The 14,206-nt window shown below is 42.2% G+C and overlaps 1 protein-coding gene across 1 annotated transcript in view; it reads left to right on the top strand.

Moving 5' to 3' along the window:
* The window catches only part of LOC115794225 (uncharacterized), a 38,156-nt gene that overhangs the window by 17,871 nt on the left and 6,079 nt on the right, over positions 1-14,206 (top strand). Inside the window, exon 15 of the mRNA XM_030749602.1 lies at positions 7,696-7,739. Coding sequence (XP_030605462.1) covers positions 7,696-7,739 — 44 coding nt within the window. The remainder of the gene's footprint in view (positions 1-7,695; positions 7,740-14,206) is intronic.

Raw genomic sequence — 14,206 nt, 5'->3', positions numbered from 1 at the left:
TTTAAGGTAAGAGCAGAGGAATAACACTAAGACTTCCTCTGCTTCAGGGCGCAGGTGCGATTCTAAACTTTCACATTTCCAAAGATCCGAGTTCAGATGAGCTGATTCCAGATGAAGAGACAGAAACCAGGTGAGCTTTATTTCTGCTTTCAGTCAAAGCCGTCATAGCCGACATAACAGGACACTGAATGATGGTAAAAATCACTCAAAACAAGCGATGAACGACTGAAAAAGCAATTTCTGGTGTTTTTGTTCTTCCTTCTTGTGGAGAATAATTACTGACTGAAATTAAAATATGACTCTGAGACAAGAAATGAGGAAACAGACATTTCCTGGTCTGTCAAACAAAATCACGATACAGTGACAAAACAAAGTGAAAGGAATAAATAAAAATTAAAGATTAAGATTAATAAAGACTAAGGTTTCAAAGGGTGTGTACAGCCATTATAAGTAATCTTGCTGTTTTCACAGATTCATTTCACTTAAGATGAAGAGTATACACCCTCAGTGTCACTCAGTCTGATTTTGGTTTTCAAAGTAAAAGCCCTCTGAAACATCACATTGGAGCTGTTTATCATCTGAATTCAGAATCCCATTATAAGGAACTTTTCTGTTTCCACAGTTCACTTTAGATCATTTTGTATTAGAAAATTAAAGTCTTTTGAAATCTCCAAAATGAAAGCCTTCAAAAGCCTTCAGGTTGGGACCAGGAAGAACTGAGGAGGCTCGAACACAACCTAAGGTTAAAGGTAAGGAAATGCAAGGACTAGGAGAGGAAGCTGGTGGCCACACTCAAGAAAAAGTGTGTAAAGCAAAAAAGCCTGAGGGATGTGTGGAGTGAGATGAAGATAATCAGTGGGTGTGAGGTGACAGACAGCAGCCTGCAGAGAGCAAATGAGCTGAATAATTTCTCCTACAGGTTTAGTTTACAGCCTTCTAGTGCCTCCTCCACCTCACGCCCTGACCTCCAAACACCATCACTGCCTTCAGGGATTTTGCCCTACTTGCATTACGCTGGATCCACAGGAGAGGGTCTGATAGTTGAAGGTTCTGCTTCCCTTTCTGGAAACATTTGTAGATTTAATTGTAGAATAATGTAGATATCCGTCCTCTACAGCTTGGTTTTTGCCATTCTGTCAGTAATGTTGTGATGAGTGAAATGCAAAGCAGTCAGTTTGCATCCATCAGATAACAAACAGTAACATCCTGTCCTGCATGTGTGATGTGATTTATTCATTTTCCAGGTGGTAACAATGACGACTAAGAAGCTGCTCATTGAAACACTGAACCAGTTGAGTCCAGAGGACTTTGCTGAGTTCAAGTCAATCATTAAACTGGATAAAAAGTTCACATTCTTCTCGAAGAGGGAACTGAAAGCAGGAAACACGCAGGATGTAGTGGAGCTGATGGAGGAGACGTACGGGCGAGGGTGTGTGGAGGAGACCAGCAAGGCTTTAATGAAGATGAGCAGAACTGATCTGGTGCAGAGATTATCAGGTATGACCTCAGGAACCAAACGTAAGGCAACAAAGAAAGAAATGTGTGAAAATACTGCATAGATATAAGAAAACAGGAAGGACATCAGCTGAGTTCCAGTATTTTAAACAGATCAGAACAAATCCATCCAAATCCATTCATCATGGTTGGAAAGTCTTTAAGCAGCTCTACAGATTATAATTATGTCAGTGTTAACCTTCATCCTCCTGACTGGAGTCCATGCAGTCCTCAGTTTATTTCAACTACTTTATATTCTTTAGATGACATTAATTACATATCTGATATAATGCTTTAATTAAAATAATAATTGTTCTATTATGATTGTTTCTGCCAGTAAATTGGGGTCCTCAGGGACTCCAGTCGGTGGTCCATGTATGTTAAATGTGTGGGTAGGATGAGGGTTGATGAGGTTTAAGTGTCACTTTGAGGTGAAATCTTTTGTGTTATAAATGTTCATAAAGCCTGACCATAAAGCAGTTTCTAATCTGACTTTTCCTGTTTCTGTTTTCCTCAGACAAACAGTTTCCTGCACTGAGTCAGAGAGTGAGTAATGTCACATCAGTCGACTTCACACAGTTCAGCTTTGATTGATGAAGACTGGAAATCATCTTCATCTTTAATATAAATGATACACATCAAATTCATGCTGGAGCTGTGTCATGTTGTCATCATTTTCTTTTTTATGTTATTATCAAAAACATTAAGTCAGTAATCACAAGGTTCATCCAAATGACTCTGATCCATAAAATTGGGAATCCTGGTGCCTCACCTGCCTAGAAACAGCAGGTAAGGCACCTGTCCAAACTGAGGTGAAGCACTAAGACCTCAATGAGCCACGGTCACGCAGGTGTTTCCAAACAGCTGCAGTGTTGAATGGTCAGTATCCAGCGTCCCTGTTTCTAAGCAGTAAAGATGTGAGCAGTTAAACCTCCCTCTGTCTGTAAAATCAGGAGACTCACTGCAGGTTTTGCAGCAGTCTATGAAGGAGTTACAGTCAGGCAGTGAAACAATGTCACAAACCTGTTAATGAAAATGAAATCCTTCAGAAGGAGGAAACAATGAACCACCTTCTGGTTACTAAAGAAACACAAACTAATGCAAGCAGGTACCCACCAAGCACCAGATGTTCACGGACGTTATTTTCTGCTCTAAATCTGGTCGGCCGCTCATGGCCTTCAAAGAGACACCCTTTATGTCTGAGTTTGGTTCAAAGGTCATCATTTTACAAAGACTTGAATTGAACCTAATTTCAGCTTTGAATTTATGTTTAACAAACTGAACAATTTTGTGTTAATTAAAGATCAAACAGACCTTTGAATTGTACACAGCTGTCATTTGACCTCTGATTTTACCAGGTAGAAACGATGGAGTCTCTTATTGAGCTACTTTTGGAAACACCTGTGATCTGAGTGACAGCGAGTTCAACAAGTTCAAGCTGGTCTTCAGGAGGAACCGTGACTTATGCTTCCAACTAATGGAGAGCGGGGCGTCAGACCTGCAGGACACAGTGTTTTCCATGGTGCAGACTTATTGCCACCAGTCAGTGAAGAAGATCATGGAGCTGTTAAAGGATATCAGGAGGAGTGATCTGGCTCAGAGGCTGTCAGACTGCAGCTCAGAACCTAAAAGTAAGATAATACAGACAAAACATGTTAAAATCATTAAAGTGCTTCAGATTTATAAACATATTTACAGTCAGGAAAAACATATATTGTAAATTAAGCTCTATCAGCTGTTGTCAGTCACTTATTTCTATTATTTTGTCTTTTTTCTCAGAAAAACATCTGGATGAACATCTGTCTGCACTGATCCACAAAGTGAGTAACGTCTCATCTGTGTGACTCTGCAGAGCTCAGCTTTTATTCAATAAGCTGCAGGATGAAAATCATAATTTCATCATTTAGATTGGACTGAGTTTAGATTCAAAATATTTACTAAGTGAAAAAGTGTGTTTTTCAAAATAAAAGACTGATGAGGTAGTAAAAGCTAACAGAGTGGCTCAGCTGATCTTCAGAGGATTCAGGGATCCTTTATTGTCCTTCACGTCACATTTACATGCAGCAGAACAAAATTCTGTCCTCAGGTCCTCGTGTTGCTCTTGTAACAGTCATGACAGTTCAAACAATATTAAAGAAGAATAAATATAAATATAAAGAAACAATAAATACAAAGATAAAACAAAAATATAAAATAACACTTTAAGATGTAGAATAAAGCTGTAGTGACACATGTGGTGCCACAGCAGTGACTTGTGTGACTGACAGCAGCAACAGCAGCATGAATGTGAGCAAGGACTGATGGAGGAAGAGCAGTACAGCTACACAGCCCCACCAGAGTTCAGCAGTCTTACAGCTTCAGGGAAGAAGCTGTTCCTCAGTCTGCTGGTCCTGCTCTTGATGCTCCTCAGCCTCCTGCCTGAGAGGAAAAGTGTGTGTGCTGGGTGTGTGTGGTCCTTCATGATGCAGGTGGCCCTTTTTTCCTGCATGTGGAGGTGTAAATGTCTGTGGTGTCTGGATATTCAGTGTCTAAAACAGCTACAACCACATAAATCTTTAATTCTCTCAGTGAAACAACAAATTTTCTTTTTTTTTTTTTTTTTTTTTTTTTTTTTTTTAGCCTGTCATGTCTGGCATCTTTCACAATCGGAATGATGATCCGAATGCACTGATGTACCAAACATATTTGCTTTGACAAGAACAGCTCTATATGTTTCCTATAGGCTCTTCTTGTTAATGTTTGCAATTTTATTTTTATTTATTTATCTTTTTATTTAGTTATTCATGCCAAGTCTGACAGGCAACAAGGAAGGGGCAAGAACAAGAGGTGGGGGGGAGAAAAGGGGGGGGGGGGGGGGGGGGGGGGGGGAGAAAAGGAAGAAAGGAGATAGAAAAAAAAAAAAAAATAAAAATAAAAAAAAATAAAAGGGGTTGATATACTCACACACACACACACACACACACACACACATCCATACACACACCCATATGCACCTACATATACACACACACACAAACACACACACACAAGTTTATTGTTTGTAGTAATGTGTGTGTATGCGCCTTTGTCATGCAATGTATTCGATAATGAGGGCGAGAAACTGCAACCATGCCCCCCGCGATCCAGAGGCAGATAGGGAAGGACCCAGGGGACCCAGGCCATCCACAGCACAGGAGCTCAGAAGACTTGGGGCCACACATCCCGATGGCAACCGCGTACACTCCCCAGAAGAGGAAGGAAGGAGGCTACAGACGGAACCCCCACAATCCAGGGGCTAGAGTCCAGAGAGCCAGAGACGACGGCAGCCCACCCCCCCCGGCAGGCCGGCACCCCCAGCACGAGCCAGGCATGCGGCCCCCGAGGCCCCAAGCGCCCGAGAGCAGCCCGACACCCGGCAGAGCCCCCCCACGCGCCAAAGAGGCCCAAGCCACCCCCAGGTCACGGCCGCCAAGGGAGCAGGCCAAAAACCATGCCGAGACATCCGGCCACACATCCCGGGACCCACGGGCACCCACACCCCAGGGGCGGCAGTGACGACCAGTGGGGAGCAGCGTGGAGCGGTAGGGAGGGGTAACTCCCACCCTCCGTGTCCCACCGGTGCCAAGGCTTGGCAAGCCACCAACCCAGGCCCAGCTGTCCACACACACACACTCTCACAAGCACGCACGTACACACACACACACACGTACCAGTCATTCCCTCATGTACACACACGCACATACACACGCACGCACATTCGCATGCACCAGTCACACTCTCATGCATACGCACATGTAACATACATGGACACCTAATGTGGGAGAGCGGGTACCAGCACCAAGCCAGCGGCAACCCAGGGAAGCAGCCAACCCAGCCCCGAACAATGAGCCAGTCCCCATCCCAGGCGGGGTGCATGGAACCGGGGTGTGAGAAGGCCCGCCCGCCCCCTCCTCCCACTCAGCGTGTTGGGGGGGTGATGTGAATGTATGTACTGAGAAGAATGTGTATGGCTGTGTGAAAACTACAGTGCTTTTAAAATTGGAGGGACAGATGTAATATGAGCACTGAATAACAGCGCCCATCCACACTGTCCCCCCAAGGCCCTCAATGTCTAAAATGTAAATAAAATTGAGGTGCAGGCAGCAGTGAACAGACAAGTGGGGCCACCTCAGCAGTGCCACCCACTAACCACTGTGTGACACACCTGCCCCCCAAGGCCCTATATGTACTATGATGTGTTGTGAGCTGTATAATGCAATTAAAAAAGGAGGAGTGGGACATCACGCAGCACAGCGAGCAGAGCCGAGGTGATGGCCCTACTCACTGCAGCACGAGCCCCCCACCCCCGAGAACTTATGTGTGCATAATGTGATGTTAAACTGAGTGGGAGGAGGGGAGGGGCCAGGATAAATATGACCGGGAGGCAGAGGACTACCCCCCGGAGGAAGAGAGCCAGCTAGCTACTGGCTCACTAGGCACCCCAGTTCCCTACACCCCCCCGCAGCCCAGGGAAGGCAGGTCCAGGGCCTGAAGTGACCGCACCCCCAGGACGCCACCGTACTCCAGGCCGGCACCCACTGCCCCCACTGCAAACAGGACACAACACACACCCCACATGCATACAAAGGACAACAAATATCGCACACACACACACACGCACGTACGCACACATACACACGCACGTACACACACGCACACACACACAGACACACACCCCCACATACATACTCACACATACACACGCACGCACACAGTGGTCCTGAGTCAGAACCAACCGGCCCCGTGTGGGGCAACTGCTGCTCCCTCACCTGAGCGCCCCACCACCCCATGGGGGAGGGCACCCAGAATCCCGGAATGCCAGCCAGACACCCCGACACAGCCAACCAACCCAACAAATTTTCTTTAAGTTTGCTTTGAAATTTCCAGGTTGCAACAATGGCAGCTGTTAAAGAGCTGCTTTTGGACACACTGAAGGATTTGAGTGAACAGAATCGCTGGAAATTCAGGTGGTTTCTAAAGTTCACATGCTTCAAGGTGGACCTGCCACAAATACACACACTTAGAAACACGGCAGAAGAACTAGTGGATCAGATGATGTATAAACTTGGTCATCAGTCTGTGGAGGTGATCATGGAGGTTTTAACAGACATGAAGAGAACTGATCTGGTGCAGAGGCTGTCAGAGAGCAGCTCAGGACTCAAAGGTAAGATAAAGTCATCTGTCAGAGTGATCTGTAATAATGTCAATGAATATGGTGTGATTATTCTTAACTGTGTGTAGAAGAATTTAAACCATAATATTCCAGCTGACACTGAAAGAAGAATCCAAAGAGTTGAATCAGTATCTGTGAGGGAAAATCACAACAAGAACTGAATAATATCAAATTTATGATCATCTTCAAATGAAGGAATGTGTTTCCTTCATTTGTACAAACACAATCAAATTACAAAGATTTTAAATCAAAAATATTCAGGTTATTGAATCAGTGACTTTCTTGTGTAAATGTTGTTTTAAAGCTCTTTGAACATCTTTCCTTTGAAAACATTTTTCTTTCTTTGTTTCTGCTTCATTGAATTCTTGCATTTTGAGCTCATTACTATCAGTCTTGTATTGTAAATGGTTCTTTATGTGCAGCTTTGACTGGACTTAAACTCCACTATGGAGACAGACAGACGACCTGTATGAGGTAGATTATTAAAAAGTCTTTGCAGTGATTTCTCTGTGATTGTGTAACTATGGCCTCCTCCTGCCTTCAGTCAGCACAGCTGAGACTGAAATATTAAAGCTTTTTATTGTCAGGACTCAGTGTTACACTCAGGATGAGCTCACATAAAGGACACACACAGTGTGTGTATTATGTAGTTACAGTTTGGATTCAATGTGTTGCAGCTGCAGGAACATCAGCTGAAGGATTTGATGTGGAGGACACAGAGAGAGGTCAGTGCCCTGAAAATCAATACATTTAAACAATAAAGTCATTGATATTAACATAAAAACATGAACAAAATTATTGAGTGAAACTGAACTGGATCATTTCCTCAGAGTTTGATAGTTTTCCATTGATGGCAAATGTGACTTCATGTTGACAAGTGTAATGTTATTAATTGAGCTTACAAAGATAATTAGGATTAAATAAAGTGTCAGTTACTAAAAAGGGTCTGATTATTAATGCTGATGTTAAATCAGTCATGAATGAAGCTTTTAATATTTCTTTTCTCTCAGAGAAACACTCTGAGGATGAACGTTGGCCTGCACTGATCCACCAAGTGAGTAACGTCACATCTGTCTGACTTCAAATGATGCAGCTTTCACTGAACAAATGCACGTTAGAAATCTACAATAGAAAACAGATAAAAACTGATTTGATTTGATTTTCAGTGTAAAAGTAGAAATGTCAGAGCTTCAGGCTGTCCAGTGAGGTCGGTCTTCAGTAGATCAAAAAGTCCTGAACTTGTTAACAGAAGCAGAATAATCAATAATCAGGTGTTTGTGATCATTCTGACAAATATGACCAATGACATCATTACCTGATGTGATGGCTGATGGAATCTAAACACATGTACACTGTAAAACATGGTGAGTTAGTTCAACTGAAATTGTTTGAGGAAACCGATTGTCTTGAATCATTTAAGTTCATCAACTCAAACATTTTAAGCATGAAAAATTACTCATTATGAGTAAAAATAACTCAGATATTTTGTGTTAAAGCAACTTAGATGAATAAAGCTAATAATACCAATTCCATTTAGTTTACTAAACTTCAAACTATCAAGTATTTTACACTCATATGCAGCATTTTTCTGAACCTTTTATAAATGCATTAATAGAATTTATTCAAACTAAGACTAACTTAAACATTTTAACTTAAACAAAGTTAATCATTTTTCATACAGATATTACCACTTAAGTTGAATTTACTGTTTTATTACACAAAAGCAAATTATTAGATTGTACCTGTGACAATTTTAAACTTTGCAGAGGTTACTCAGTTCATTCAACCCGGTCTCACGGCAGTTCGTGCAATAGTCAGGAAATTTAATATATTGATTCGTGCTCATGAACACGAATTCCCTCTTTTTTTCGTGTTACTCAGCACGACTTCTAACCTGCCTGAAATGCAGTGGGATAAAGTTCGTGCCTCTGAGCACGACTTCTAAGCTGCAGTATAAGCTGAATTTTTTTTTTTTTTTGCCCCTGTCCCCCACTTTTTTTCTTTTGAACTGGAAGCTCAGAAGCTGAATTATGCCTTTAATTGCGATTCTTAAGCGCCACATTTCCTTTTGACATGAATTTCTCCTTGTTTCATTTAATCTGGGGTGCTGCTTATGGTTGTAACGACGACATTTGTGGGGCTTTTCAGGTCTAAATTTATATTTACATGTTTATGGTTAGTGCTATATTCGGTGTCCAATTTTTTTCTTTGAGTTCCGTGGTCTGAAGCCGTTTTTTTCTTATGTGTTAAATCCATGAACCAACGATGAATAAATAAATGAACTACAGTACCCATGACCCCCATCGGCCGTGACCATGGTCACGCGTATTCCCGTTGCTGTTCAGGTAAATTGCATGACTGCCAGTTCACCCGCTTCGGATGTTATCAGGTCATTACTGACTTTATTAGCGGTTTTCAGGCCCGTAGATATGGGCCAGCAAGGGCCGTCTGCACCTCGTAGTCAGTCGAGAAGGTAGTTATCGTTCTAACGGAGGATCACTGACAGAGGGATGAAGGACTACAGACGAAGGACTACAGAAGCCATGCTCGCTGACTTCCGGCGGATGCTGCAGTGTTCAGGTAAGAGGATTTCAATGGACAGCGTTTATATAGTGATATTATTAAGCCAGTGAGTATCAATAAGCACTTGAAATTAGATTAATGTGGTGTAAGAGAGCGCTGATATTCCAACTCTGAGATGCATTTGTAGAGATTTTGCCGTCTTTGAGGCGCTAGCTTAAAGTTTCTGTGCCAATGTTAGCGGATATCGTAGGAAAGCGTTCACTATTTAAACAATGTTATGACAGAAATATGAGCTTCTGGACTTACTAGTTAAGTAAAATGATTATTTTCAGCCACAGATTCCAAATAAATATCCCGATGAGCTTCAGTGCATCCATATTCAATGTCTGCAAGTACAATGCTTCATTTAATCTGCATTGAACTGACCCAGGGTTATCACAATGTAAAATAAAATACTTGTCTGAACACAGTTGCTGGATCAGGTGACCCCGAAGCCTCTCTTAGTTATGCTGCTATAGGCCTAGACTGCTGGGGAGATTCCCGTGATTTCTTTATATTCACTGTAAACAAACCTTATATTCAATTCAATTCAATTTCAATTCAATTTTATTTATATAGCGCCAAATCACAACAAACTGTCGCCTCAAGGCGCTTTGTATTGTGGGTAAAGACCCTACAATAATACAGAGAAAACCCAACAGTCAAAACGACCCCCTATGAGCAAGCACTTGGCGACAGTGGAAAGGAAAAACTCCCTTTTAACAGGAAGAAACCTCCAGCAGAACCAGGCTCAGGGAGGGGCAGTCATCTGCCGCGACCGGTTGGGCTGAGGGGAGAGAAAAGACATGCTGTGGAAGAGAGCCAGAGATTAATATCAATTAATGATTAAATGCAGAGCGGAGTATAAACAAAGTAAATAAGGTGAATGAGAAACAGTGCATTATGTGAACCCCCCAGCAGCCTAGGCCTATAGCAGCATAACTAAGGGATGGTTCAGGGTCACCTGATCCAGCCCTAACTATAAGCTTGATCATAAAGGAAAGTTTTAAGCCTAATCTTAAAAATAGAGAGGGTGTCTGTCTCCCGAATCCAAGCTGGAAGCTGGTTCCACAGAAGAGGCGCCTGAAAGCTGAAGGCTCTGCCTCCCATTCTACTCTTAAGTATCCTAGGAACCACAAGTAAGCCAGCAGTCTGAGAGCGAAGTGCTCTGTTGGGGTGATATGGTACTATGAGGTCTTTGAGATAAGATGGTGCCTGATTATTCAAGACCTTGTATGTGAGGAGAAGAATTTTAAATTCTATTCTAGATTTAACAGGGAGCCAATGAAGAGAAGCCAATATGGGAGAAATATGCTCTCTCTTTCTAGTCCCTGTCAGTACTCTAGCTGCAGCATTTTGGATCAGCTGAAGGCTTTTCAGAAAGCTTTTAGGACAGCCTGATAATAATGAATTACAATAATCCAGCCTAGAAGTAATAAATGCATGAATGAGCTTTTCAGCATCACTCTGAGAAAGGATGTTTCTAATTTTAGAAATATTGCGCAAATGCAAAAAAGCGGTCCTACATATTTGTTTAATATGTGCATTGAAGGACATATCCTGGTCAAAAATGACTCCAAGATTTCTCACAGTGTTACTGGAGGCCAAAGTAATGCCATCCAGAGTAAGTATCTGGTTAGACACCATGTTTCTAAGATTTGTGGGGCCGAGAACAAGAATTTCAGTTTTATCTGAATTTAGAAGCAGGAAATTAGAGGTCATCCAGGCCTTAATGTCTTTAAGACATTCCTGCAGTTTAATTAATTGATGTGTGTCATCTGGCTTCATTGATAGGTAAAGCTGAGTATCATCTGCATAACAATGAAAATTGATGCAGTGCTTTCTAATAATACTGCCTAAGGGAAGCATGTATAATGTAAATAAAATTGGTCCTAGCACAGAACCCTGTGGAACTCCATAATTAACCTTAGTGTGTGAAGAAGACTCCCCATTTACATGAACAAATTGGAGTCTATGAGATAAATATGATTCAAACCACTGCAGTGCAGTACCTTTAATACCTATAGCAAGCTCTAATCTCTGTAATAAAATGTTATGGTCAACAGTATCAAAAGCTGCACTGAGGTCCAACAGGACAAGAACAGAGATGAGTCCACTGTCAGAGGCTCTAAGAAGATCATTTGTAACCTTCACTAATGCTGTTTCTGTACTGTGATGAATTCTGAAACCTGACTGAAACTCTTCAAATAAACCGTTCCTCTGCAGATGATCAGTTAGCTGTTTTACAACTACTTTTTCAAGAATCTTTGAGAGAAAAGGAAGGTTAGAGATTGGCCTATAATTAGCTAAGACAGCTGGGTCAAGTGATGGCTTTTTAAGCAGAGGTTTAATTACAGCCACCTTGAAGGTCTGTGGTACATAGCCAACTAATAAAGACTGATTGATCATTTTTAAGATTGAAGCATCAATAATTGGAAAGACTTCTTTGAACAGTCTAGTAGGAATGGGATCTAACAAACATGTTGCTGGTTTGGAGGAAGTAACTATTGAAGTTAACTCTGAAAGATCAACTGGAGCAAAAGAGTCTAAACAAATACCAGCAGTGCTGAAAGCAGCTGAACATGAAGAATAATCTTTGAGATGGTTATGAATAATTTTTTCTCGAATGTCTAAAATTTTATTTGTAAAGAAATCCATGAAGTCACTACTAGTTAACGTGAAAGGAATACTCGGCTCTACAGAGCTCTGACTCTTTGTCAGCCTGGCTACAGTGCTGAAAAGAAACCTGGGGTTGTTCTTATTTTCTTCAATTAATGATGAATAGTAAGATGTCCTAGCTTTACGGAGGGCTTTTTTATAGAGCAACAAACTCTTTTTCCAGGCTAAATGAGCATCTTCTAATTTAGTGAGACGCCATTCCCTCTCCAGCTTTCGGGTTATCTGCTTTAAGCTGTGCGTTTGTGAATTATACCACGGAGTCAGGCACTTCTGATTTGAAGCTTTCCTTTTCAGAGGAGCCACAGTATCCAAAGCTATACGCAGTGAGGATGTAAAACTATTGACGAGATAATCAACCTCACTGGGAGCAGAGTTTAGGTAGCTGCTCTGCACTGTGTTGGCACATGGCACTGAAGAGCATAACAATGAAGGAATTAGATCCTTAAACTTAGTTACAGCACTTTCAGAAAGACTTCTACTGTAATAAAACTTATTCCCCACTGCTGTGTAATCCATTAAAGTAAATGTAAATGTTACTAAGAAATGATCAGACAGGAGGGGGCTTTCAGGGAATACTGTTAAGTCTTCAGTTTCTATGCCATATGTTAGGACAAGATCCAGAGTATGATTAAAGTGGTGGGTGGGCTCCTTTACATTTGAGAGAAGCCAATTGAATCTAACAATAGATTAAATGCAGTGTTGAGGCTGTCATTCTCAGCATCTACATGGATGTTAAAATCACCCACTATAATTATTTTATCTGAACTGAGCACTAAATCAGATAAAAAGTTTGAGAAATCAGACAGAAACTCTGAGTAGGGACCAGGTGGACGATAGATAATAACAAATAAAACAGCTTTTTGATTTTCCCAATTAGGATGGACAAGACTAAGAGTCAGGCTTTCAAAAGAATGAAAACTTTGTCTGGGTCTCTGATTAATTAATAAGCTGGAATTGAAGATTGCAGCTAATCCTCCTCCTCGACCTGTGCTTCGAGCATTCTGACAGTTACTGTGACTCGGGGGTGTTGATTCATTTAAACTAACATATTCATCCTGCTGTAACCAGGTTTCTGTAAGGCAGAATAAATCAATACGTTGATCAATTATTAAATCATTTACTAATAGGGACTTGGAAGAGAGAGACCTAATGTTTAACAATCCACATTTAATTGTTTTATTCTTTGGTGCAGTTGATGAAGCTGTATTATTTATTGTTTTTGAATTTTTATGCTTAAATAGCTTTTTGCTGATTTTAGCTTTGGTGTTTGGTGGTCTGGGAGCAGGCACCGACTCTATGGGGATGGGGTTTTGGGGGGATGGCAGGAGGAGAGAAGCGGCAGAGAGGCGTGTAAGACTGCAACTCTGCTTCCTGGTCTCAACCCTGGGTAGTCAGTTTTTAGGAGGGTTAATAAATTTGGCCAGATTTCTAGAAATGAGAGCTGCTCCATCCAAAGTGGGATGGATGCCGTCTCTCCTAACAAGACCAGGTTTTCCCCAGAAACTTTGCCAATTATCTATGAAGCCCACGTCATTTTTGGACACCACTCAGACAGCCAGCGATTCAAGGAGAACATGCGGCTAAACATGTCGCTCCTGGTCTGATTGGGGAGGGGCCCAGAGAAAACTACAGAGTCCGACATCGTTTTTGCAAAGTTACACACCGAGTCAATATTAATTTTAGTGACCTCCGATTGGCGTAACCGGGTGTCATTACTGCCGACGTGAATAACGATCTTACCAAATCTACGATTAGCCTTAGCCAGCAGTTTCAAATTTCCATGAATGTCGCCTGCTCTGGCCCCTGGAAGACATTTGACTATGGTCGCCGGTGTCTCTAGCTTCACGTTTCTCAAAACAGAGTCACCAATAACCAGAGTTTGTTCCTCGGCGGGTGTGTCGCCGAGTGGAGAAAAACGGTTAGAGACGTGAACAGGTTGGTGGTGTACCCGGGGCTTCTGCTTAGGACTACGCTTCCTCCTCACCGTCACCCAGCTGGCCTGTTTTCCCTGCTGCTCGGGATCTGCTGGGGGGGAGCTAACGGCGGCTAAGCTACCATGGTCCGCACCCGCTACAGGGGCCTGGCTAGATGTAGGATTTTCCAGGGTGCGGAGCCGAGTCTCCAGTTCAAAAAGCCTGGCCTCCAGAGCTACAAACAGACTACATTTATTACAAGTACCGTTACTGCTAAAGGAGGCCGAGGAGTAACTAAACATGTGACACCCAGAGCAGGAAAGTGCAGGAGAGACAGGAGAAGAAGCCATGCTGGTAGTGAGTCGGC

Source organism: Archocentrus centrarchus, chromosome 16 (assembly GCF_007364275.1).
Source record: "Archocentrus centrarchus isolate MPI-CPG fArcCen1 chromosome 16, fArcCen1, whole genome shotgun sequence".
NCBI classification, from domain to species: domain Eukaryota; kingdom Metazoa; phylum Chordata; class Actinopteri; order Cichliformes; family Cichlidae; genus Archocentrus; species Archocentrus centrarchus.
Note: the sequence above shows the minus strand (reverse complement) of the source record. Positions and strands in the feature narration are given on the sequence as shown.